This window comes from Camellia sinensis, chromosome 2 (assembly GCF_055761805.1).
Source record: "Camellia sinensis isolate YWXY chromosome 2, ASM5576180v1, whole genome shotgun sequence".
Classification (NCBI taxonomy): Eukaryota; Viridiplantae; Streptophyta; class Magnoliopsida; order Ericales; family Theaceae; genus Camellia; species Camellia sinensis.
The window spans coordinates 111,564,663-111,592,552 of record NC_138962.1 but is presented as its reverse complement, the minus strand read 5'-3'; the positions used below and the strand labels follow the sequence as shown (position 1 = coordinate 111,592,552).

The window sequence follows — 27,890 nt, the reverse complement described above, 5'->3', positions numbered from 1 at the left end:
AATACAGCCCACAGCATCTGGTGACAACTTTGTTGGTTGTGGAATGAGAGACCACTTTAAAACAAACAAAAAGAAATGGGTGGTTTGAGATAGCTACAACCAAAAAGAAGGATTCTATCTGTGCTTTTCAATCTTTGGGAAAGTGGCAAATGGCATGAATGGAAGGAGGCAGTGCAGGCCTTGGCTCATAAAACTATATATATGACAAAGACCGATACCACTTGAAAGATGAGTTTTGTACTAAGACTAAGGACCATTTTAAAATACTCTCAAGCCAAATGAAGTACCAAGAGCACTACTAAAGTCCTACATATACAAAACACGAGAGAGAGAGAGAGAGAGAGAGAGAGAGAGAGAGAGAGATTTACATGTTTTTTCATTCATTTCTCCTAAAATGGAAGTGGTTTAGAATAGTGGAATAGGTGTGCAAAAGATGGGGAAGGCAAGCAAATGGATTAGAAACTTCTTGTTAGGGAAAAAAGAGAAGGAGAAGAAGAAAGATAGTACTTTTTCTGCAGAATGTTTGGCAATTTTACCGGCAACTCCAAAAGAGAAGCGAAGGTGGAGTTTCGGAAGATCATCAAACACTGATTCGATTGTGAGTTTTGGAAGGTCAACAAGCACTGATTCAATTGTAAGTTTTGGAAAATCATCAAGCACCACTGATTCAATTCTTACCAGCCATCTAGCAACAAAGGCCGTACTTGAATATCACAATGACCAGCACCATGCCACATCTGTGGCTGTCGCTGTGGCTGTGGCCATGGCAACCCATGAAGCCAATAAAGCAGTCAGAGCAGCCAAACCAACACTAGCACTACCAGGACCAGTTGAAAATGCAGCTGCCACCAAAATCCAAGCCATTTTTCGTTCCTATCTGGTATGTTTCATTTTATATTTATCTTTTTAATCATAATTAAAATCTGAAAATGTTCCTCCCAAATTGGGATAGGAAATCTACCTATTCTATTATTAAATGCACACGGCAAAGAAGATGAAGTTTTGTCACCATTTTTTTCATTTTCCAGGAATGCCCCGCAAATTGTTAACTGTAAATCTAACATCCAGCGACCGTTCAAAACCATTTTCAAACTGCTCTAAACCGTTTTCAAATTCAACCCATCTTCTTCATTTCTTAAACCACACAAAATCACCGGGGTATTGTATATATAAATACAGGATGGATATCAAGTGATGTGTTAATTTACAGGCAAGGAGAGCATTGTTTGCTTTAAGAGGACTGGTGAAGTTACAAGCACTTGTGAGGGGTCACCTGGTAAGAAAACAAACAACGGCCACCCTGCGTTGCATGCATGCCTTGATAGCAATTCAAGTAAGAGCACGAGTTCAGAGGATCCAAACGGCTGAGCATGAACCACAGCTTCACAATAAAAGGCCAACAACAACTCAGTCTCAGAGGCTACTAGTTCAGGACAATCAGCGGCACAGAAAAGCATACACCACTAGTACTGTAAGTCCAATAATTTTATTTCTGCAGCTTCTAATTAATTTCCATTTCACATATATTCACATAATTGTGTGCATACACATATATATAGGGAACAATTAGGGAAATCAGTGAAACACAGGCATATCCACAGGCAGGTTCGAAGAGTAGAAGTGGACATGTAGATAACCAATTCAGCAGCAAACATTGTTCTGGAAGACTTTCAATCTCAAAACGAGAACATCAACTATGTCCTAATCCTTCAGAATTGACTGATATGAACTTGTCCAGAAACCACAACAGTCAATATGGGGAGTATCATTCCTTAACTGGATCACAGAATAGTAGTCAATTCAATTCTCCCATGGCTAAAACAAACCAACAAATGAGAGCCCCTTTTGCCAATCCTCTCCCAGAAAATGATCACTACCCATGGGCGTTGCCTAATTACATGGCAAATACAGAATCTTCGAGGGCAAAAGTTAGGTCACACAGTGAACCCAAGCAACGACCAGTAACCGAATGCAGTAGTACGGTGAAGCAGAGGGGCCGGAGATCAACATCAAAATCAAGTGAACTACAACTAGAACTGATAGATATTACAAAGGAACAGGACATTTCATCATCACATGTGAAACCGGCCAATGCCGAGAAGAACCAACACCCATGGTTGATCAAGCTTTACCGATCAACAAAAAAAGCCATTAAGGATAGGGAGTGTGATGATTCACCACACTCCATCAGCACAATCAGTGATAATACTTCCAACAACTGCAAATCTTTGACTGCATATGAGGTAACTAATATAGGAATGCTTTATTCCTCAGTTCTAATCTTCTTCGAAGTTCAAAGTTCACCTTTTGGCTAATACCTGAAATTTCTTTGATGCAGCCTCCTTTGAACCTATACTAACTGTTCAACCAGTTGAAGGCATCAAACATCTCTCCAAGGCATCTCAGGGGTTTATTCTCAATCCATGTCAACTGAGATTGCATTTCAAACACTCATTGGTTGTGAAACTATACCATCATACTAAGTTTATCTAAAAATAGTGCAATGGAGTGCTGGTTCTCAATGCCATAAACAACATGTCATGTAGAGATAGATCAAGGGGTCGATTTGGCTATATACAATGTCTCAAATCAATTCACGGATCACACATTATGTAAATTTCGTGCAGACAAGCCTCATTATCATTATTATTTTGAGTATTTGGCCAAATTATGCTGTAGCGAAGTACTCATATACAACCCACAATACTGAAAAGAAAGAGAAAAACAATTTCAGTGAAGAAGCTTTTTTGCAAGTTCTAAAAGCTGCAAACCTTCATTTGCTATTAGTAGTAGTCCTCCGAAAATTAAATAATTCACAGATACTTATAATAATCTTTCAGGCTAATTGTCAATAAAGTAAACAGGAGAACAGGAAATATGTTTGACAGGCTTTTCACCCATCAAGCTAACTAATCTTACATGCAGATATCAGATATGGTACACTAAAGGTCCATAAAATTCCTATCCTTCATCTCCTATTCTGCAAACTTCAAAATTCATATCCTAAAACGCCTATCTGAATGCAAATAATAGAACTGCGAACGTGGAAAAATATAACAAGGCAAGAAAACCTCACTATGACATTGGTGTTGAACAATTATAGCACACGTGTAAGCCATTCATTGGTGTTGATCTTCCTGCTTGAGTGTGTTTTCCTTGAAGCTCTTAGTCAACCAGATAGCAGTTTCTCTCGGAGAAACCTTTCCTGGTCCAAATGGCTTCAACAACACCCCAAGTTCATCATACCTTTCCTCGTGCAACAGTCTCGCACTAAATTCAAGCAACCCTTCCAAAGCGTCAGCACGTTGCTGATAAGAGGATGGGTCAAACCGACGGCGCCGCAAATCTGATGAGGTTTGGCTTGATGCCCCAGCTGTCGCATTTTGGCCAGAGCACTCACTTCCATCCTCTCCATCCAACTTCATTGTGCCTTCAACTCTCTGCCAAGAATCTGCAAAACTTAGCCGGCGAAAGTTTCGATCACATACCTGGACCATACATTTGTCTTTCATGATCGAACGATCAACTTGTGGCGAGGTAGAGGAGCCTTGTGCAGAGTTTGATGAAGTTCTACGGATGGGGGTGAAGGGGTCGTCATATGAGGCTAATGGAAATTCAGCCATCCTGTCAATTCGAGGTTCATTTACAGAAACATCTGGAGATTTAATGCAGTCAAGGATACCAACATAGGGCTTGCAAGGAGATCCTTGTGCAATAGTTCTCATAGGCAATGGAAAAGATGCTCTACGATTTGAATTACCAATTTTTTTTGTTGGCATTCGTGAATCTGAAAACTGCCAATAAAACCATATAACATCTAAGAACTCCACCTCAAAAATAGAGAAATTGTAGTTTCAAGGCTCCAAAATCGTAAAATGTGAAGTTCAATCTAATGTCAGGACTATGCAAAGCACAAGCTGGTACCGAGCTGATATGGAAATTAATAATTGATGAAAACAAATACACAAACAGATAACTAGACATACACACCAATTTATGCACACATTTTTAATAATATAATTTTTAAAGTTTATCAGTTATTGTTGGGACCAGCCTACATTCATACCAGGAATATCAACTGATTCTAAGCCTCATTCCTCGAAGAAGAATGTTTGAGTGAAAATTAGTCAAGCCTAAAAGAAGATTGCATGGTTTTAAATTTTGGACTAGGAACTTTATTAAGTTTCAAGGAGAGATGTAACCATAATATGTCGCAGTTTATGTAAAGCTAAAATTATTTTGATTTCTTAGCGCTGATTTTATAAATTACAAAAGATTTACTATGGTGGTCTGATCAAGTTTCCATCATTAATAATTACCAATCTAAAACAAAAGCCATATTCAATTGAACAATTTCTTTCTTACATCATTCATATCATATTCTAATGTAAACTCTATAAAAAACAAACAAGCATTTAAAATTCACTTCGTTTTTTTTTTTTTTTTTTTTTTTTTTTTTTTTTTTGGGGGGGGGGGGGGGGGGGGGGGGGGTTTCTTTTTTGCCTTTTTGCCTTTTTTTTCTTTGCTTTTGCTTTTGCTTTTGGAACTTGCTTTCTAGATATATAGGATTTCAAATAACTGGCAGTAATTGTGCATGAGTTTCACCCACTTCCAACAAAATGGGAAAATGAGTAACATTAAAAATAATGTATGTTGATAAACATGTCAGTTTTGGCATTCACAAGAACTAGATATGGAAATGTAGTTAAATGTAGAGACAGACAAATGTCCAGACACATGCAAGCACAGGTGTATGACTGAAATATATATTAGTTTCACATGAAGTAGAAATGGCCTGTAGTTGCATGTCAACACAGACACAAGCATGCACGCACGCACAAGCACACATATATGAATGTAATATATATTAGCTTCCTTTAACTTACTGATTCACGGTTCTTTGAAAGCTCAGCTTGCTTCTTAGGGGGGGCAGAAGCCTTTTCTGGAGTCAATCTTGTAGTTTTGCCAGTATTGGAAGCTTTTGGAATAAATTTTCTACCAAAGGTTGTGACTTCATGAGTGCTTCCAACAGACATTTCTTCTATCCTTTGATTCACATACCTTGGAATTCGTTGATTTCTTTGAGAAAAAGATGAATCTTCCGCAGCTCCAGAAATACTTGGGTTTAGAGTCCTGTCATTGCCATATGAATGCCGTTTCTCTTTGTACATGGAAACAGGAACATCTTCTGGCTCTATAAATTTAGTTTTCTTCATGTACTCAGTTTCATGCCAGTGTGTCGATAAACTATTACGCCTGGGGCTATTGAGTTTCAGTTGAACCTTAAGAACGTAAGGCTGGAGATGCGAGTGCCTTAGAAGCTCTGCTGCCTGCCGAAACATACAGATAAATTCACAAAGTTAGAGTGCATAAATTTCAACAATATACATACAGGCCCCAAAAGGGTTGTATTTATTTTGTAAAGCCACTGTTTGGTTATGCCTAGTAGAAGCACTTTTGAGAAACCATAATAGCAATTTACTCCTTTCATTGTGCTTCTTTCCAGAAAGTCAATCAACTGGCATATTGCTAGGAAAAATGTAAAATTTTATCGTAAATACGAAAAGCCGTGCACATGGGGGTTGGCAATGGTAGCAAAAGCACTAGTGGCGGATGTATCGATAGTAGCTGGTGGGAAAGCAATACCAATGTCTTCAGCTAACTTGATGAAGTGGGTAACTGCAATGTCAGTGGTGAAAAGATGAGCAATACGAGAAGAGGGCTGGCAACAATAACAAAGGAGATGAGGCAGCAGTCCTAGCCACGCAAGTTGCAATAGTGATGCAAAAAATAGTTAAGGCATCATGTTGACAGACTGCAGTTATAGTAGTGCAGTTACATTTATAGGTGATTGGTGGTTGCCTAGCAAGAAAGAATAAAAAATTATACCAAAACAGAAAAAATAAAATAAGGGTAAATTACAATGACACCCCTGAGGTTTCTGTTTAATACAGATCCCCCCTCACATTGAAAAAATTACACTTATCCCTCTATCAAATTAAAATGACATATTTGCCCTTTAGCCTTTATACATATAAAATAATAAAATAATGCAAATATTTTGTTCATGTCATTTAAGAGAAATAACAATCATCTTCTTTGGTTTAAGTCACACAAAATATTGAGTTTTTTTATTTTTATTGAATTGTTTTTAATATTTTAAGCAATTTTTTTTTTTTTTTTTTAGATATACCTAATCTAGATATACTTAAAAAGTATAATATTTTGTGATTTTTTTTTTTAAATTCACAAAGACAAAAAAAAATACAAAAATACAAAAATTCAATACATCATCTTATTTTGTTGTATTCGATGGATTTTTTTTAAGTTTTTTGTACAAATTTTATACATTTTAAATATATGTAGATTAAATTGATCTAATCTAGGTATAATGGTGGAAATAAAAATGAAAAATTATATTCATATATAAAAATTTATACAAAAAAATATTATAAAAATGTTGTGATAGTGATATTGTTGTAAATATAAATAATGTTTATGGGTGTTTTGTTTTAAAATGAAAGGTCACCATTAAGTTATATCATTGTGTTTGAAAATTCTATACAAAATTTATGTTTGTATATCATCACTCAATAAGAATATATTCAAGTAAAATTTAATGATGGAAAGTTGTAGAAGGTAGTCATGATGATAAGAAGAAGAAATGGTAAAAAAAAAGACAAGACAGTCATTTAGAAAATTTTAAGGCATGAAATCAACAATTCACGAGGCAATTTGTAATGAAATTACAAATCTCAAGGAGAGAAACGTAATTTTTCAAATGTAACGGGAGGATTTGTATTAAACAGAAACCTTACCCATAAAATAAAAAGAAAAACACTTGGTGCTGGTGACATTCTCAACAAAATAAGAGGTTGATGTCGTTCCAGTGTTTTTCTTTTTGTTTTTACCCACTCTCATTTGCTTGACCACATCAATAGTTAACCTACCCTCAATTCTCCCTATTATACGTAACACCAGCCTTTTTACCAATATGCCACAATGGCTATGGGTAGGGGAACAACTCGGGGCAAACCCAACCCGAGCCCAATGCAATTTTTTTAGGGCTTGGACAACATATTTTTGAACTTGCTGTGGCATTGGGCAACAATCAAGAAGCCAAGGTTAAATTTGAGCCGGGCCTAGATGGATGCTCAGGGCAACCCAAGCAACCTGAAAACAGGATTGTATATATAAACATAAATATTAAATATACATGTAAAATATTGGCCATTAAATTACTCATAAGTAGAGTTTTAAATATTGGCTATTATGTATCGTATCAGTCATTACGTAACAAGATTTTGGGTAAGAAGTTTATTTCTTATGATATTGTCAAAAAAATGTTATTAGGGCCCAACTCAAAATAAATAAATACCAGCTGTAAATATAAATTAAAAAAAAAAATTAACTCAAAAATTTGATAATTCAGGCCTGGATGGAGTTCAATTTATTGAGCTCAGGCTGGGTTTTGAACAGACAAATTCAGGTTGGACATTGGGCTTGGGTGAACTTGGGCAACTCTCAACACAACTCGGATTGAGCCAGGGCAACCCCTCAACCTGACCTTGCACCCCAAGCTTCCAATGGAGCTTGTTAATTGAATAAGAAAAAGGAAAAAAATTTGCACTCATGAGCCATGATACTGAAAAAAATTCTAATGTTACTTCTACATCCAGAAACACTACATTTCCTATTTCCCTTTATTTACCTTTCTATTTTTGGCTCATGTGGACACTTTCAATACGCTATCCAAATGGTGCCATGTGATTTTGAAATTGCTTTCTTACCAAAGAGCTAAAGTAAAAAAGAAGTACACTTTTAAGACAGCAAAGCCACTGCTAAACAGAAGTTGGTGCTTGAAAAACCAACAAGTTTGCATTTCAAAGATATTCATAAGCGTTTGGGGTTAAAAATACAGAGACAAGAAAAAAAGCATTTTCTTACAATGGAATTAAGATGTACACCTTTGAAAGCTAAAGTATAAAAATTTAAATTTTAGCTGAAACAAATTGTTACTATTTTGTCAAGCAAAACTATTGTTTATTCCTTACAATACTCCAGTCGCAACCATCAATGAACTAATGCTACTCCAGCACCTACTAATCAATCACCTGATCCACTGTAGAGCTTACCATACAGCCATGCATGCCAAACCTATACCAAGATCACCATTACCAGGATCACCTTTGACAACCCTATGGGTGCCTTTTGCAACAGAGCATATCACATCGGCATCACCACTCTACCCCATACTATCAGAGCCATTTTACCATGACACTATCGTCATCACTAGAACTGTGCCACCACCACTATCAAGCTCCCTACCGCCAATACCATTAACAGTCACCATAACTACCAAATAAACACATGCTTTTTCATGGGTGGTACAACATTAATTTTTTATAGCAATCTATCAAGTATCTTTTCTGTCAAACAATTAAATAGAAAATATAAGTTTCTTTCTTGATTCAAATTAGTATCTTCCAAAGGTTAATCCAATTGACATCTGACCAAGACGCATCTTAAACAACTCTTTGCTTAGCATTTTGGAAGATACACTATTTCCTTGAGCAAGATAAGAAAAAGAAGCACAAATGGAAACAACACGAGATGAATCATAATCAATGTTGACTATCTATATGTATATATAAGTTGTGTATATCCATATGAATTTGAATGCATATGTTAAACTCAGGAACAAAAATGGATGCATGTAATACACATCTAAACTTCTGGCGGTTTAATGAATGAAGATTGAATTAAAAAACTGTTTAGCATTTACTGGATGTGGAGTTTTACCAATTACCAGAAAGCATGACAAAGCTTCTGGGTTGTGTGCTTTTATGTAACAGAATAAACAATAGAATAGATATATATCATATATATATGAAGATGCAATCATAAAATAAATAAATATATATATATATATGAAGAAGATTCTCTGGATGGAGTAGGGCTGCACAAATAACTGAACCAGACTCAACCAACCAGTGTATGGACCGAATATTATTATAATAAAGCCTTTTCAGTTTCACTTAGACATTTCTTCTCTCTTATGTGTTCTGTACTTCTCAACCCCTTTCTCTCTCTCAGTCTCAGTATGTCATTCTCAACCCTCAAAAAGCTCCTCCTCATGAAGAAAACCACAGATCTACATAGGGTTTTCTGACAAAATCGCAATCTGCTTCATGCGATGGTAGACTGATGGCACATTCATTCATTACATCTTCATATATATTCATTATGTACATCCATCTTCCTTGTTACATTTAATATATACATCCATCTTCCTTGTTCATATGGATAGTCAACAATAACGACAAACTGCTCTTTGTCATCTTTGTATGTGACAACAATCATTGGTTTTTAACCATGTGCCACTAAGACCTTGAAAGGCCACACCTCAAAGTCTTGCACAAAAGATTTCTATGTTGTTAATTTAGTCACAATGACAAAGCTTGTGTTAATGCCACCATTTGTGGCTTGGAACACACACCACATCCTGGTAACCAATATGGTTAACTTTAAAAACGACTTTTTAAGTGTTGTGAACTTTGCAATTTCATGATCACCTTTTGTAGTTTCTACAATAGATTATTCATCAAAATTGGCTGTTTACTCCAATCCCCAATTGGATCCAGATTCCAGAGTAATTTCTTATGTGAAGAACAACTCAAGATCCTCATCTATAACCTCAAGTCATGCAACCTGTGCAGCTTCATTGCGTTTGTACACGTCTTCAACAATGGTTTCTAACCACTTGGTGCTCCTATTGGCACCATGATCAGGGGTCAAGTGCAAACTCTAATACCCACTAATGCAGAGAAGCATTAGAAGTAGAAATTGCGCGGCAAGATCAACACAAACAGAGTCTAATAATCTGTTTAGTCTAAGAATACACAGAATATAGACTCGTCGAACTTGTTGATTCACCCAGGAATACCAGGCATAAAGGCGTCAAAATCTTTATTGATTCCGCAAAATACCAAAGAAATTATAATAGGTAGAAAAACCTCTCCAAATTTTATTAAGAATACAAAACACTCTGAATAGCTATAAAGCCTATAATTTTATTTATAATATACTAAACCTGATTCTTGAAGAATAAGAAACCAATAAATTAGAAAAATTAAATCAACACAAATTAGAAAACCTAGAAATTTTAGGCTATTCTATTCTAAATCAAAAGAGTCCTAATCAAATACAAATTTCAAATGAATAAAAATAGAAGTATAGATTTCCAAAAATCCCATCTGCATCATATACTCACAAAGATATTTAGAGTAGATGTTAGTTTTTCATAAATCAAGAAATCCTGTTTTATATGCTTTCTTGCAAAATGCTAGGTAGAAAAATAGAAAACCCTTGCATGCTTTTACAAATATAAAACAAGAAATGCCTCGGTAATTTTCTTTCAGTAGAACAATGGCAGAACCTTTTCCATTGCAAAATGGGCAATCTGATTGGCTATGTACCAATGACTGTCACAATTTATAAATAAAACAAGAAGATTAAAATCATTCAAGTGAAGTTAAAACTAATGAGGGGATCTTGCCAAGGAAGGTTTATGCCAATTATTATGAATAGCAGTATATTAGCTATTCCAACCACTGCCAGGGGGGAAAAAATAATGCAGAGGAGCTGAGTCCTACTTGATTGGTTGTTTAGATTATCTGAAGGCATTGGCAAATCACCCTATACTTGTACTGATATTTCTACTATGCAAAATGTAGATTAAAGTATGGAAAATACACTTGGCCGAAGTTCTGGGTTTTTCCGCAGCATGCTTTTGACGAGACCCCGACTGGAAAAAAGAAATAGGTCAAACTATTAGATTTCACTAATTAAAGGCCACAATATATAAAGAACACAATTTCTTACAACTAAAAAAGCTAAAATTTTGTAGGCATAAAAAATTAGGATATTCATTATCTTTTTGTTATTCTCTTACATTATCTTAACAAACAATTGTTGGAAAGCTTAATATGTATTGTTGGGCATCTTTCCTAATAGCTTAAGCTTTTGAGACGATTGATGATCTACCATGGTATTAGAGCTAAAGTCGAGAAAATCTTGGGTTCAAGTCACTTTGTCTACATTTGTTCCCTGTTTGCATTTTGTTACTCAATGTTTGAATGATTGCATCTACACGCGCAAGGCGGGGTTGCACATAAGGGAGAGTGTTTGGGAGCTTAATATGTATTGAGGATGTTAAAGAGCTTGATATGTATTGTTGTTTGTTGGGCCTCTTTGCTAGTAGCTTAATGATGTAAGACAGAAGATTAAGTGCTGATAAAAAGAAGGGACGAGATTAAGTGATTAAGTCCTCAAATAAAAGACATTAGAAAAAACCAAGATAACAAGAAATCTATTGCATGAACAGCCACAACAATTATGTAAAATAAGGAAACCAACTCACAATGCACCAGAGTATTTGGTTGGCAGTGGTGACACAATAGACTTATTTATTTTGTTGATCAGCGCTTGCATGTCCTGCTCCAAAACCCAATAGCATAAGCATAGCACTCTTAACTTGCTTGAAACCAAACCGAACATGTAGCAAAAATGAAATAGAGCAAAATACAAGTACAAAAGAGAATTCTTGAAGTAGAAATTCAAGTAATGATATATCCAAGTCGCCATAAAAGTTTGTGCAACTCAAAAAGATAATGTCACCAAAGTCACAAGCACCATACTGACGTAGTCATCTCCTTGTCATAAACACTAAGATAAGATGTTTTTCCATCCTATTACATCACCAGCTTGCCAAGCCCACCAAAAAGCCCTAAAAGTCTGATTGGAGGCATCCATTTCTACCTTAAATACGTTTATCAAAGTCGGTTAATTTTAGCAATGATTCGTAGTGTCAATACTGATGAGTTTAGCATAGCATACACCGGCATACAGATCAAATGGTTACTCAAGTGTTGCACCAAACAAACAGATCTGAGTCAGATCACATAAAGCAAGAACCAGCAATGCATTCTCTACATGAGATGCAATCACACTTACTAGATCATACTTTTTGATAAATCACTTACTAGATCATACTTAATCAAGCATTCACGCAGAGATTGCGAAGAACACAAGTAATGCCTTAAAAGTATCAGAGCAGAAACACCAAAGCAGATAAATGCTAGGCCATCTAAGTAAGACAACTCAATCTTTCCAGGGAACATGATACACAAAGTTCAAAGTGATATCTGTCAGTGTTTTAAAAGGCGCGCTTAGGCGCGTGCCTAAGCGCGAGGCGCAATGTGGCGCAGCCTTGTGCTTCAAACAGGTCGAGGCGAGGCGCAATACGTGAGACGAGGGCTTTTTTTCGAGGCGCAAGGCGCGGGCTTCATGGGCTTTACCTATTTTTCTACTCCAATTGTCGATTAAGTGCTTTTTTTGTGGACATACCTATAGGGATTCAAAACTCTTCAATATAAAATGACCAAATGTGGTCAAAAGAGAGCAGAAAATGATAAAAGATTGAATGCTATGCTTTATATCTCTTGTTGGATATTATATTTCTAATTTTTAGAAGATTAAATGTTATGTTTAGAGATTATCGAAAATTGTTATGATTTTTTAAATTATATATATATTTTTTTTTTTTTTATGTTAAAAATTTTGCCTATTTTATAATTTTGCTTTTCTTCTTCTATTTGAGCTTCACTTTGGTGAGGCACACGCTTCGCCTCACGCCTCGCGCTTAGGCTATAGGAGACCTTATCGCCTCGGTACGCCTAGAGCCTTTTAAAACACTGAGTTGGACCAATGAGTCTACTTGATCACAGCATAATAGTTTGTATTTGGCAATACACCAAGATATATGTTAAACCAAGAAATTTTTAGAAAGAAAGACTAACAAGGATAAAATGAACCATAGAATTTAAAAATAATAATAATAATAATAATGAACAATAAAAAAAAAATACCCCTCCATCCAAATTAACTTATCCAAATAATAAATACATGCACAACTGAGGTAAGCCTATTATGATTAATCTGTTTGGTTTTGAGTTTTCAAATACAGCTTTTGAGTTTTTTGTGTTTTCTTGTCTTTAGTGAACTTTTTTCTATATTTAAGTCAAATGTTTTATATTTTTTAGATGCACCTAACCTAGATGAGCTTAAAAAGTAAAATATTTGTGGAGAAATATATATATAAGAATAATACAAAAATGTACTCTCTCTTTTTTAAAAAGATTTTTTCACAAATATTTTACTATCTAGGTGCATCTAAAAAGTATATATATAGAATTGATTAAAATATTATAAAAGTTCACTAAAGACACAAAAATACAAAAAACAAAAAACTCAAAACTCAAAACTCAAAACAATATTTTAAAACTCAAAACCAAACAGAGTGATTCCACCTGTGCGGCTAGCCCGTTGGCCATCAAGTCTTTCCCAATGGGAGATATTGGGTTCCACTTTCTTAGGAGTGGAATGGGAGGCAAGACTTATGTGCTTGCAAGGAAAGGGGGGTGAGTTCAACACCCCTTTAGTGATAATCTAACAACTAACTACCAACTTTAGCTGATCGCCAAAAAAAAAAAAAATTCAAAATCAAAATCGAAACAATTGCAAAAAAATATATAAATAATATTTTATTTTCAACAGTGGCAAACCCAGGGTAAGGCCGAGTAGGAGCCTCCGAGCCATGAGCCCCAAAATTTCACAAAATTCTCTTTAGACCCCCCATACAATTCTAGGAGGGAAAAAAAAAAAAAAAAAAGAGCTATATAATTTTACTTCAGCCCTTCAAAACTCCACAAAACCTCAATTGCCAATGCAATTTTGAAATTTTTACAAGAAATTAGCATTGTGGCCCTCAAAAATCTAATAATTTTACATTGACCTCTCCTTTGCACAATTTCTAGGTCTACCATTGATTTTTAATGAATAATCAGTGGTTCAGTCAATACATATTAATCTACACTATTTTTCTTCTATATAGATGGATAGATATTTTTTTGAAGAAGTTTTAGCAAGGATTCAACTTAACCCTAAATTTTATTGTACAGATGCAAAAGTTCTTATTTTTAATTTTTATTTATATAATCATTATAACTAAAAATTAATATAACATTACTAATATTATAAATAATCATTGGAGAAATTACAAAAAAAAAAATGGCATTTAGGGAAAAAAACAAAATAGGTGGGGAATAAATTTTAATTACAATAAGGGTGGAAAGAGTGGGGGGCAATGAGTGCTGCTATTAGCACCCCATCAATTATTTTGGACCCCTTATTTTTTAACTTTTTTTATTACAATAATAACCTCAAATGAAATTACTAAAGAGGACATCAAAAATTTTAAAACACCCCATCTCACAATTAAACTCACACACTCACTACATCATGCGTTAAGGTTTATGAAACCACCCACCTCCATCACCACCCATCCATCTTTCCCAAATCCCACCTTCAAAACCTACCCACCCTCAAAACCTTGAAAACCCTTTGGCGGCAATATTCCGGCAATAACAATAACAATCATTTGATTACATACAATTCTCAGGCAATGACAATGAATAGAAGTTTTTTCAACAATCACAACTCATGAGACAAGAGAAGTACATCAATAAAAGCTCAGAAGAGATTCATAAATTTGATAATGTTCTTAGTTCAAAGGAGATTGACCTTGTAAGAGTAAATTTCTTAAAAAAAATGACAAAAATAATAAAAATTGTTCGTCATTTTTTCGGAACTGAACTCCCGAATATATGACCGAAATTGGGAAACACAGATTCGAGCATTGTTTATTTGTTTAAAAACAAATAACCGAACATTTCTTATTTGTTCAAAAGCAGATAACTGAAGAAACAACAAAAATAAGCAAATAAAGGAGGTCGGACCACCCTCGAGGGTGAAATCTTGCCCAATTTTGCTCACACAGAGAGCATACAAGTACAATGAAGCCATGGATAAATCATAAAACACCAACCAGAGAAGCATGAAAGTGGATTATATTGTGTGAAAAGAGGCAATAGGAAAAAAAATCAAACAGATTGACAAACCTCATAGTGAAGCAAAGAAAAACTTCTTAATCACTACAAATTTTTTCCATTGGTTTTGGGAGGTTCTATCGGCATGGGTTTTGTTAGGGTTTTGGGAGAGAGGCTTTTTGGGGTGTCGGGGTGTGCATTTGAATGGGTGAAATGTTTTTACAAGGATAATTTTGGTATTATTTAGGGGGAGAAAAGAAATTTTAAGGGTTTTAGAATTTATAAGTGGGGGTCCAAAATAATTGATGCGGTGCTAATAGCAGCACTCGGGAAAAATATAAGGGGGTGGAATCCACCACTTGAATTTACCAAAATGCCCTTTTTTTCTCTCTCTTCCTTCTCCATCCTCTTTTTTCCTCTTCCTTTCCTCTACAACTCTGGCAACCACGACCCTCCACCAACCACCCCTTCCTCATTATCCCCACCACCCCAACCACTTCTCCACCCTCCCCGCTGCCATCCACCCCTCCCCCACGCATTCATAGAAGACGTCGTATTAGGCAGAGGAAAAGCAAATTGAGAAGAGGAACTGGTGGCTTTGGCATTGGATTCGGCAACTTTCTCTTCCGTCTTGACTAGCAATCCAATTGGAGCACCCACAGAGGAGATCTCACCTTCTCCAAGAACTACCAACTCCCCATGACTCTCTCTCTCCCTCTCTTTTCCCCCTTTTTTCCTTCACTTCCCTCTCCTTTCAATCTTCGCATTGCCCTCAACATCTATTCTCTCTTCTGAAATACATACGTGCTTGTGTGTCTATATATATATCTATGAAACACGAACACTTCTCTGGAGACATCGCATGGGTGTCCGACACGTGTCGGATACGGACACGGACACAAACACGCGATGGACACGTGTCTGACACCGTCTAACGTGTTTCGGACACTATGTGGACACGCTCGAACACGTAAGGGACATTGCGGGGAGAGAGAGAGAGAAGGAGAAGAAGTCACTCGCCTATAAACCCTAGGCGAAGCTAGTGAAGCTTTTGAAGGCCCTTATTGAAGCAATCGCAAGTAGATTTCTCTCTATCTCTCTTTTTTTCTTCGTCTCTCTTCTCTCTTTTTCTCATCCTCTTTGTTCTTTTATTCGAGTTCTTCTTCTTCTTCTACCCTTTTTTTTCCTTTCTCTCTTTCTCTCTCTGTTTCGTCTCTCCGTTTCTTTCTCTCTTTATTTTTTTTCCTCTTTTATGAGGTTAGCTATTGGATAAGTGAATAAAAAGTTGCAAACCCTCTATTTTTTAATATTCATCTTTGGCCCTCATTTAGAGCAAATTAATTTTATTTGAAAAAAATAAATTTCTTGAAATTGCTAAATTTATTTTATTGGGAAAAGTGCTGAAATTGATTAATAGATGATGGCTAGCTGTATATATATTTAAAATATGTTTTAATGTTATCTTGTATTTTGTATTACTTCTCAATTTTTTTTAATTTTATAACATATAATAAATAAATAAAATTATATATTTTGAATATGTCCCCCGCGTGTCGTGTCCTCTATTTTTTAAAAATTTGTGTCTGGGTGTTCGTGTCTTGTCCGTGTCCATGTCCATACTTCTTAGATATATATAATAAATAACTCTTATAGAGAGGTTTATAATGGATGAAATTACCGAATTGCCTCTAAAAAGTACATGTGACGCTCAACTAGTTGTTTTCCATCAATATTCTCAACGGAACCAAACAGAAAGACCACATTGAAACTACCCTAAAACTGTAGGGTTTTACAACTTGAAATTAGAATTGCAAGGACCAAATCAAACTTAGTTACAACAAAAGAGACAGTTAGTCATATCTACACTACACACAAATGAGCCTTATAATGTCACAAAATAGCAAAAATACTAGTGCCTCCATTTTGTAAATTTTAATAGATACTGCATTTGAAAATTATGAAAGCAGATGTATTGTTCACAGATGTGACGTAGTTAAGTATCCATGTCAATAAGAGGGTTTGACCATACACAGTAATAAGTAAAGGAACATAATTACCATGTGTCGTTCACAGAGAAAAGAGATATTTAGCACATAATGCTAACAGATAAATAAGAAGACAGCTATTCCAACTTACAAATGCTTTAAAAGCAGGCTTATGAGCTGTCATTTCATATATACAGCATCCTGATGACACAATCATAAGATCCAATAAGTGCATATTCAGCTAGAGAAACTACAAAATAGGCCAAGTTTTAACTTCCATCCATGTTTGTATATACTTATGTATGTAATTGTGTGCATATTCGTAAAAATACTTACCCAAGGACCAAATGTCAGACTTAGAACCATATGGAATGTCAGAAAGAAGCTCAGGGCACATATAGCTTGGAGTTCCTACAACCTGAGTTATGAAATACCAACATTGACTGATAAAACAATAATGCAAAGTATAAATTTGAAAGACAAACCAGTTGTATTAACCACATGACTTACAGATGAGGCAAGATCGTCCGAAGTCAACATCTTAGCGAGTCCAAAATCACCTGCAACACTATTGATTAGTGGTGATTCAGTAAAATAATAATCCCTCTCAAAAAAATGAAAGAAAGAAAACATATCACTTACCAAGTCGTATGTCTTGATCTTTTGTCAAGAATATATTTGAACACTGCAAGAAATTGAACACAACTTTCAGGAAAATACAGTTTCAGGATTTTCAGAAAAGATGGCTCGTAACTCCACAAGTGTACAGGTAGATGCAACTAACCTTAACATCACGATGAAGAATATGATTCACGTGCAAGTAGTTAAGTGCCATTAGCAGTTGAACAAGCCATTTACACAGCTTCTATATATATTTAAAAAAAAAAAATGCGGACTGACACGGTTAAAATTTGCACAGAGATAGGAAGTAGAATGCACCATATTGCAAGAGCACAAAAGGAGGAAAAAAATAAATAAAGCAAAATAACAAAAACTAGAAAAATAAAATAAAATAAATTAACCTCTTCAGAAAAAAGAGCACAATTGGCTTTCTTTATAGCTTCAGCCCTGTAAAAAACGATAGTGAAAAGGATGATTTTATACAGATGGATTTAGCCCCGTGTTGTAACTGTAACATGAAAAGTGACTTACATGTCTCCTCCTTCACAATAACCTATGACAATGCACACATAGCAGCCCTGAGATCCAAGGCAATAAAATTGTCAATTGCAAACAACAAAAACGACATAGCATGTGCAGCTATTCTGAAATACATGAAAGATTACTAACAAAGCATGAAACTTTTAAAACAAACGAACAAGTAAAATAAAGTATAACTTTTAATCTTGGAAAAGGTAAATTGGCATTCAACTGTACATGTGAATTTGAATTAAATGTGTCCACCACAGATTATAAATGCTAGATGTAAAAGCCAGCTATACAATGGCAATTCAGAAATAATTCAAGAAGCTCATCAGGTAAGGTAAACTCATAATTTCAGGTTCAGGATGCTCATATCACGCAACATTTTAATTTTAGCAACTTACAGATTTATATGTTATAAATGTATATGCCAGCTGAGGGTATGTTAAGAACCTAATCCAAATATATGTACCGTACACTTACAGATTGATATGATATAAATGTATGCCAGCTAAGGGTATGTTAATGACCTAATTCAGAAAATAATTCAAGAAGCTCATCAGGTAAGGTAAACTCATAATTTTAGGTTCAGGATGCTCATATCACGCAACATTTTAATTTTAGCAACTTACAGATTGATATGTTATAAATGTATATGCCAGCTGAGGGTATGTTAAGAACCTAATCCAAATATATATACCGTAAACTTACAGATTGATATGATATAAATGTATGCCAGCTAAGGGTATGTTAATGACCTAATCCAAATATATGTACCCTATACTTGAGACAATAAAAGGTAAACATGCATTCCATGCATCATGCATATCTAATGTGATAACCCTGCAATTAACCTGCTTCACTTGAACTCTAACTATGTTTTACCCAACCAAACAACTTTGCTATATTAATGTCCACAATGAAGGTGTTAATCCTTTGATCATTTCAAAAGATCATAGAAAAAACCCAACCATACGTAATCATTGTATGGAAAATTCAAGCAACTCTGGAAAACTAAGTAGCACAATTTCAAGAAAGTGTAGTGTCCTTGTCAGAAGCATGTTGGACACCAACACTCATTGGACACACCACAACATTTGTCAAAGACTCCAAATGTATCATATTGTATTTTTAATTCTTCCAGAACACACTTCAGGCATTAGCACAACACCTCTGTCCATCAATAATACATGAAACGGATCGCAAGTTTGAAGAAAATAACTATGGGTCCAATGATAAAAATCAAAATAACATCGATTTATTAGGATTTTTAATTTTAGGAATCATAAAACTTCCAATTTGTTTTCGGAATAGAGCTTTTTAAAATAGATGTTATTTTGTTCACAATTCTCTTTTAATAGATAGAATGTGAAAAATAACTTCTTACTATATTGATATAATAAAATATTAATATATATGTAGTGTAAAAAAATAAGAATTAAAAAAAGATTAGGCCTCGTTTGGGAACAGGCTTTTTTAGTAACTTTCTGGCTTTTGGCTAAAATGTGATGTAAAAAAAACTAGTATGTTTGAGATGACTTTTTGGCTTATAACGAAAAGATGTGTAAAAAGTAGAGAGAAAAGGAAATTTTTGACTTTTTGGTATAGGTTGTTGGCTTTTTGGTTTTTTTAGTAACTTTTTTGCTTTTTTGGCTAAACCGGTCGCTTCCCAAACGAGGCCTAAGTTATTATTTTCATGTCTATAATACATATACATTTACTTCTTGCTGTGTCTATGTCTTGATCTTTTGAAAATTGCTATGTTGACATGTCCATATCATGTTGCATTTGTGTCTTGTCTCCACATCTGTGCTTCTTAGATGAAAAAAGACCAATCAATGTCATGTCACTATAACTTTGCATTGAATGCACTGATGTTGCTAGTACGTCACCGACTGGTGTTGCATATTCAACCAATACCCTCATGTCCGCAATCAATAGGTAGCACGTTTCTACAAGAGTATAAAACCTGTGCATGGCCTTGTTTATTTGCAAGATACAAGGGGGGAAAGCGGGTTGACAGGATTTTATATACGGTGGAGCCCACATGTTTTTTCATGGCCCCTATTCCCTTTTGCTCGCACAATTTGCTCTCAATATAAAGGGTACACTTATTTATATCCTCTAAAAGAGCAGAAAATGTAATACCACCTCCCATAGTATTACATATCCCCTACCATAGGATATAGAACTATCCTCCATCCAACACTAAAAAACGATGACTTTCCTCTTATCCCATGCTATATCTTACCTTATCCAAACACGGTACAAGAAGGGCCATAGTAAATGCCTAACCCTTATCCTCAGTATTAAGTTTCATAATGTGAAGACTTAAGACCAACTATAAACTGAGGTAAACTGGGAAGCGTATTAAAGTACAATCAGCAATACAGGAATGATTGCATTGTCAATTGAACACCAAAAACAGCCAAAAATAGATGTTCATGTATCCTTTTAGACTATCAAAAACAAAGGATTGAAGAAGATAGCATTGTTAATTGAACAACATCAATAATAAAAGAGATAATATTTACTGACCTTCTCTACCCAAGAATCTTTATAATCCACAATAAACGGATTCCTCATTTTGGAAATAAGCTCCATCTGCATAATGCAGGAACAAAACATATCATTGTATAGTAATCTGGCAATGTTATCTGTCCAAGATAAATACTACAGCAAGGGTTTAGTACATAGCAAAATCAGCTAAAAAGTATAAATGTACACATGCTAACGTGCCAAGCATGCACAGATGTGTGTGCATTATTAAAATGCACTTCATTCGATATTTAATTAGGTCTCCAACCATATTTCACGTTTCTATATATTTCTGTAGGAACACTAAAAGTATTTCCAATGTTTATAGGTTGGTGGTTTCAGCTCCCTGTTTTACAGTATATTCAACTTACCATTAAAAATTTTATAGCACACATTTTATCAGAGTGCATTTTAATTTTTGATAAATTGAACCTAATGAATTTGGCAAGTGTTCTTTGAAAGAGCCATAAACAAAACTTGCCTTAATCTAAACAAAATCAGAAGAAGAAGATATTAATAGCAAAGCTTTCATTTCACTTTATTTTTTGTATCTTTTTTTGACAAATCATTTGCTAGAACAATTTAATTTTACAAAAATGGAAATAGTACAAAGAATACCAACCTCTTGGTGTGCAGATCTACGGCTCCTATCAGTTTGGCGGGCAAGCCGAATCTTTTTTAACACATACCTTAATATTTGGAAAAAGTGGAAATGGTGAAACCAATTAATTACCCAATGAAATTTTTTTTAAAAAAAAAAAAAAAAAAAAAAAAAAAAAAAAAAAAGGAAAGAAACATCAAACATTAATAATCTTAAACATCAAACATTAATAATCTTTCTCATCATTGATTAATGCATACATATATATGCCATGTAAACAAGAAAAGGAAATGAAAAGGGTAGAGAAAAGGTAATGAAGAGTATGTAGTTATGATGCTCACTTCTTCTTTTCAAGCTTATGCCTCACGAGAAGGGCAGAGCCAAAAGACCCCTTCCCAATTTGCTCTAAAATTTCATACTGCTCCATTTAGCTACTGATTGGTCTCCTTTAACAGGCAAGACCCAAAATTCTTCAGTCCTATCACATATTTTCAACAACCATAAGTTATAACAAAAACCAGCAAACTTATCCATACATAAGAAGAATTTGACAATGGCAACAAAGGAAAGCAACATAATTTATAGACAAACTAAAGGAAGTGCAAGAAGATAAAAGTGTGCTACTTAACAGAGAACATGATATAACTAGTACAGACCCTTGAAAGCCAAGACATAGCCAAAGACAACCCAAAAGTTTGTAACAAACAGCAAAAGTTTCTGACTATCTAAGCAAATGCTTCTCAAAATTTAGGCTTTTAAATATTTGTATACATGTCACATTGCTTAAATATAAGCATTTTGGTACAACCAAACAAAAAAATTAGACGAAGCTTACTCAATCTGAATACAAGAATGCAAAGATCAGAGGGCACTAACAACCCTAGATTTCAAATAAAGTACGATTTTTTATTTTTTTTTCAAATAATGCCTAAATGTTAAAAAGTAATTACAGTAAAAATTCAAGAAGCAAGTGTAGAAGCAAAAATTTATCAAAGAAGCGGTTACTGGCCACAAATTTCAGATCAAAAAAATCAAAAGGATCAGAGAGAGAGAGAGAGAGAGAGAGAGAGAGAGAGAGAATGTATTATAAATGTTACTTAGTATTTGAAAAATCAAGAAACTAAGCTCGAATCACTTGACTGAAAGAAAATCTGAAAGTAGCAAATGACGAAATCCAAACTGCACTACGATTCCCAAAAACTTGAGTAGTAGTTAACAGAGAGAGTAGCATCTGAAAAGAGAGTGGAGGGAAGAGGAAGGTTCACTCACATTCAACAGATTCGTAGAAAGAAAAGAAGAGAAAGTTGAAATGAAAAGAAAAGGTAGAGAAAAGAAAGCGAAGAGAAAAATCAACCTGGAATGTGGAACAGTGTCGAAGAAGATAAGATCACGAGATGCGTTGAAGAGAGAGAAAGCTAAAGCCCGAGTTTGACATTTGCGCAGAAGCAACCTCACTGTTCGGTTCCAGAGGTACAAGACGAACCATCTCCTCCACCATTGTTGTATTTTAGAGAGAGGGAGAGAGAGAAACAATAATATATTATTATATATTTATATCCATATAGCTATACAGAAGCAGACAAATTTAGAGGGAGATTAGAATATAAGATGAGGTTAGAAGAGTTAAAAAACTTGTCATTAAGATCCTAAACAATGAGGTTTTTAATTTTATTCTAATGTTGTTGTGGATCTTTATGCAAGTGGGCTAGTGTCAGAGCAAAATTTGGCAGCTTTCTTGTTAAGTTATATTTGAATAATGAAAACTGCAATGATCCAGAATATTAAGGTTAAGTTTGAGAGCCTTAAATAATTTATCTTTTTATTTTTTTATTTTCTTTTATTATATATTTTTTTATTTTTTTATATATTTTTTTGTAAAAAAATAAAAAATACATTTATTTAAGTCATTCCAAACAATTTCTAATTTTAGTGTTTTAATAAAATATTAATACAACCGTATTGAGGATTCCAGTGGGGTGACCGCAGCACCCCAACTCCATGTGAGCTGTGCTTGCAAGGTTTAAAAAAAATATTTATATATATATATATATTTGATCACTCGGATGTATCCGGGGGGTCACCCCAGTGAGGTTATGATGCATTTCTCATATTAATAACATAATAAGAAAAAATAAATTAGAATCAAAACATCATATCACATCACAATAAATAAGGTTTACTATAAGCTTATTAGAATTGATTTTAAAATCTAAAAATTAAAATTTTATGTTGTGTTTGGTTAGGAAATTTATGGAGGGATTTAGAAAGGAAAAATGAAAAATTATGTGAAATTATTTGAAATATAAATATGTTTTATTCAAATTTCACTTATTTTTTTATTTTTTTTTTAAATTTTTTTCAAATCTCTTAACCAAACATAGCAAGTATTTTTCTAATAAAAATAGAAATGTAATGTAACGGGGGGAGGGGAGGATTTGGGTCAAAACCGACCAAAAGGAAGACAGGGTGGGCCTCAACCCCACACCCCTCAACTGTTTAATCACGAGGCTATTCACCCGGTCCTTTACTTTTCCATGACGTGTGTTTGCCGTTTTAACGAAAGAGATATATTAGTCATTTTCGCAATGGCTGGAAAACAATTTGGACGAGTTATATCTGAAGGTTCTATATTTTATTTTTTTGTGTTCTTTTAGTTTTTATATTTTTATTTGATTTAATAGTGTGTTAATTTGATTTAATTGATAATATTATTAGTATTTTTTAAAAAAATTATCACTAAATTAGTTAAGATTAACTTACTAAGTTTTATAATTTTATCTTTAAAAATATGACACATAACTCTTATGTACTTATTTGCTATAACAAAAAATTAAGAGACGGAATCAATTTGACCAAATTACGACAAAAGAATAAATTTATGATCAAAATCAAGTCAATTGAAATTATAAAGACTAAAATAACATAAGAATTAAAATATAGGAACTACCGTCGTAATTCTCCTAAAAATAATTATAAATTAGTTCCAACAGATTAAATTAATGTTTGGAATTTACTTATTTGATATTTTGTTTTGTCTTTAATTAAAAAAAAAATTAGAGTTATAGATTCAACTCAACGAGGCGAACATAAAATTTTAAAAATAATCAAAAACAAGTCAAAAATAAACAAAAAGCAAAAAATAGTGAACTTTGTTTTTTTGCTTCTTCTGGCTTTTTTTAAAAAATAAAAATGTTTAAAACCCACCGAAAAAACCTTCCACAATTTGACCGCAATGATGTGGCATGATAAATGTTAATATTTGATTTGTCACACACTCAATTGTGTAGGACATATCTCCCTTGTCACGTCATTGTGAATAAATTTAGGGGTCTAACTTCTAGCATTTCTCTTTCAATAATTATTTTTTAGATTCGTTTACATAAGGCGGATCAAAAAAAAAATTTGACATGATTTAGAAGAAAAAAAATCACTAAAGACAAAAAAATTAGAAAAATATGTGACTTTTTATGACTTTCAAACACCTCCTAAATTGTATGTTTTTATTAGCTTTCAGATATTATTTAAAATAAGTGAATTGTATTTTAAAATTCGGCCTATAATTTTATAGTTATAGACCGTATATATCTAGTTTGTTATTTATCGTATATTCAAGTATCTTTAGTATCTTATATATATTTATAAATTTTTTACCTTTTTCTCTTGTTAGTGTGCTATTGTATAATGATAGAACTAGTTTTAAATAATTATTATTTGTAAAATGATGACATTATTTGATATTTGAGTATATTTTGATTATATTATAAAAGATGACAGGATTTATAAAAAAACGGTGAATTCAAACCAAATTGAACCTCATTTTCTTGGTACAATTTGATTTGGTTCCAATATTTTTATGATTCAATTTGATTCCTAATTTCATAGAACCGTAACTAGTAATTTGGTCTTGATTTATTTCAAAATCGAATCATGTTAACCCTCAATTTTCACGGCCAACAAAATAAAGAAAAAAATTACAATAATAAAAATTTTGGATTTTTATAATAATTAAATTATGAATTTTTTATTTTATTAATTGAAACTCTAATCTTCTAAATTGGTCGCGTTACAATCACTCATTCAATTCTATTAATTAGACTAACAAGAAAAAGAAGAAGAAAAAAAACTAATTTTGTCAATTTAATACACTTCTACCATCTACACACTACATATAGACACATATTATGTGTATATACATATTTCGTAACTACCATATTCTCCACCATCACTACCGTTTATTCACTTGCACCACCACCACCACCCCACCCCACCCCACCCCACCATACCATACCATACCATAGCCTCATTTCCAGCATCATCCCGCCACGCTCCACCCTAACCCCAATTTCCTTTCCCTTATCATTCATCATTCCACCACTTCTAACACCATTTTGCCACCCCCAACTTTTATTTCCCCACCACATGTAAATCTCTCACCACCATTCTACTACTTCCAAATCAAAATAAAAATCCAAAAAACACAACACAACACAACACAATACAAAAGTGAGGAAGGAGATTGTCAATTTTGTTGCCAATTTCAAATCCTTCGATATTGCTACTTCTACCATCTCTAAGGTTTTGGATTTTAAATGGCGATTGTTGAAAAGGGGACGTTTAGGAAGGGACACTAGAGCGGGAGTTCTAGTAAAAGGGGTAGGGTTTGAAGTCAACAATGGATAATGAATAAGATGTTTCGAAACTGTTTTTGATAAAGAGTATACATTTTTTGTTCAGCTATCGTTTCTAAGAATTGGTTTTATGAACTTTGTTCAAAAATCTAGTACCGAACAAATTACATTTATTTTCTTAGGTTCCAGTGCCAAATAATGAAATTCTCCAATATTATAACTTTTAGCAAATTACATATGTACGACGGTAGTGGCCAACGAGGTCCGACAGTCATGGGCTACGATAGTAGGCAACAATGTGTAACTATAACGGTTTCGGTTTAGACCTGACTCATCTCTTGCTTTTGAATTCGAGAATCCATATTCTTAACTGTTGTTCATCTCATTTTCATCTTGTTACTAGTTGAGTTTGGTTATTTGGGAGTTGTGATTGCGTTGAAACAGGTTTGATAGTTAGTTTTTCAAAGAGTTGTTGCCCAAATTTTTTGCATGTTCACTTGAGCAGTTTTTTTTTGTTCTTGAGCGGTCTTTTACAGTCTACAAAACTATTGAGAATATGGTATCTTTGCTCAAGCGGTATTTCTTGTGTTCGAGCGGTCTTTTACAGGTTTGAACTTCTAGGAGGGGGTTATTGTGCACTCGAACGGTGTTTTTGGTCGCTCGAGCAATGTCACTTATTGTGTCTGACGCTCAAGCGATGTTTTGGTCGCTCAAGCGATTTGCGCATATATCAGTTTGAGAGAAGGCCATTTTGAGTCACTTTTTCATCTCTTTTTCTCTCTAAACATTTCAAAACCCGAAATTTTCACTCTCTCTCTCTCTATAGTTCTTCAACTTTAGCTCCAAATACTCACAATCCATTGGTTTTCTTACCGTAGCTCTTTGGAGAAAAAGGTTGAGCGCCCCGAGGGGTTGTTGTTTTCAGCTCCGCCAAGCTTTTACCTTTTTCTCTCTCTTTTTTTCTACTTGAGGTAGGGATTTCTTCAACCTCTAATATAGTTCTTAGCTTAGTTATTTGCTCTTTGAAAAGAATTAGTGATTTAGGGGTTTTTGGTTGAACCCAGGGTTTGGTTTTGGAAAGTAAAAGAAGAGTTTTTCAAATAAATACTTGAGAATGTTGGGGAAGGGTGTAAATTGTTAGGTTGTGTTGAAATTTTGGAAACTTATTCTTTAAATGAGATTTTAAAGAATAAAGGAGATTTTGTTGGAAAATCATTGATATTGGGTTTATAGAAGTAAAGGAAAAGTTGTTGGGCTTTGAAAAGATATGGAGAATGTATCTGTTGATGATGAGAGTGGAGTCAGATATTATTATCGCTTTCATTTTGAAATTTATGAGATTTTATTTATTGTTGAAAATTTATCTATTGAGTAGAAATATCTATTTTGGGCTATTGGTGGAGAATAGTCTTAATTGTTGTAGAAATTGCATGAAGATTAGGTTAAATTGAAACCAACTTCTCATATATTGAGCATCAAGTATCATTTTAGACTTGAACATTGAAAATGCATTTGTTTTTGAGAAAAATGAGTGTATACCTTGGTGAATCTAGTTAAAGGGTGTGGTTGTGGTTTATATTATTAGCCTGTGTGTCCTTGGTAAAAGTCCAAAAACCCACGCGATTAGGTGTCAATCCTTCCGGTTAGTACCAGTAAAATAGTTTTGGTAATGCTTGTATAGCCTACTGGCAGACCTGTACCTAAAGATTCTCAGTGTTTTGTATCCACTGCCCTGTCAGTGTTTTGTATCCACTGCCATGTCAGTGTTTTGTATCCACTACTCTGTGTTCTATTTTAAAAGAATTATTTTTATGAATTGATTCATAATCGGGCATTGCATAGTTTTGAGATGGAAAATGAGGAATGTTTGACAAATGGCATGCATGTGCATTTATGTTATGACTTTATTAAGATTCATATTTTGTGTTAAAGTATCTCTACTGGGTTTTGGCTCACCTATGTAGAAAACAAATTTCAGGTGCTGATGATATGTCTCCACTAAAGATGTAGCTTGTGAGGACTTGGAGCCGAAAGCTTCATTTTGTTT

The 27,890-nt window shown here is 34.1% G+C and overlaps 2 protein-coding genes across 4 annotated transcripts; one reads left to right on the top strand and one right to left on the bottom strand.

The window, feature by feature from the left end:
- The first annotated feature begins 288 nt into the window (after positions 1 to 288).
- Positions 289 to 2,765, top strand: LOC114265920 (protein IQ-DOMAIN 19). Of its 2 annotated transcripts, XM_082915433.1 has the most exons (4): positions 289 to 880; positions 1,211 to 1,471; positions 1,560 to 2,243; positions 2,339 to 2,765. In XM_082915433.1, the coding sequence occupies exons 1-4, from the start codon at positions 434 to 436 to the stop codon at positions 2,357 to 2,359; spliced, it is 1,413 nt and encodes a 470-aa protein (XP_082771559.1). In that variant the 5' UTR covers positions 289 to 433; the 3' UTR covers positions 2,360 to 2,765. The 2 variants fall into 2 exon arrangements, with proteins under 2 accessions (XP_082771559.1, XP_082771558.1); XM_082915432.1 differs by having other exon boundaries at positions 330 to 880; positions 1,560 to 2,459.
- LOC114265919 (serine/threonine-protein kinase Nek2) lies at positions 2,646 to 22,997 on the bottom strand. Of its 2 annotated transcripts, none has more exons than XM_082915430.1 (15): positions 22,570 to 22,997; positions 21,557 to 21,693; positions 21,237 to 21,303; positions 20,615 to 20,680; positions 18,086 to 18,132; positions 17,956 to 18,001; positions 17,718 to 17,798; positions 17,576 to 17,618; positions 17,444 to 17,493; positions 17,270 to 17,351; positions 17,085 to 17,134; positions 11,423 to 11,496; positions 10,756 to 10,807; positions 4,887 to 5,330; positions 2,646 to 3,794 (listed from the first exon to the last, which is right to left on the bottom strand). In XM_082915430.1, exons 2-15 carry the CDS (start codon positions 21,640 to 21,642, stop codon positions 3,120 to 3,122), a joined length of 1,863 nt encoding a protein of 620 aa, XP_082771556.1. In that variant the 5' UTR covers positions 21,643 to 21,693; positions 22,570 to 22,997; the 3' UTR covers positions 2,646 to 3,119. The 2 variants fall into 2 exon arrangements, with proteins under 2 accessions (XP_082771556.1, XP_082771557.1); XM_082915431.1 differs by having other exon boundaries at positions 22,485 to 22,571.
- Between the last annotated feature and the right edge of the window lie 4,893 nt (positions 22,998 to 27,890).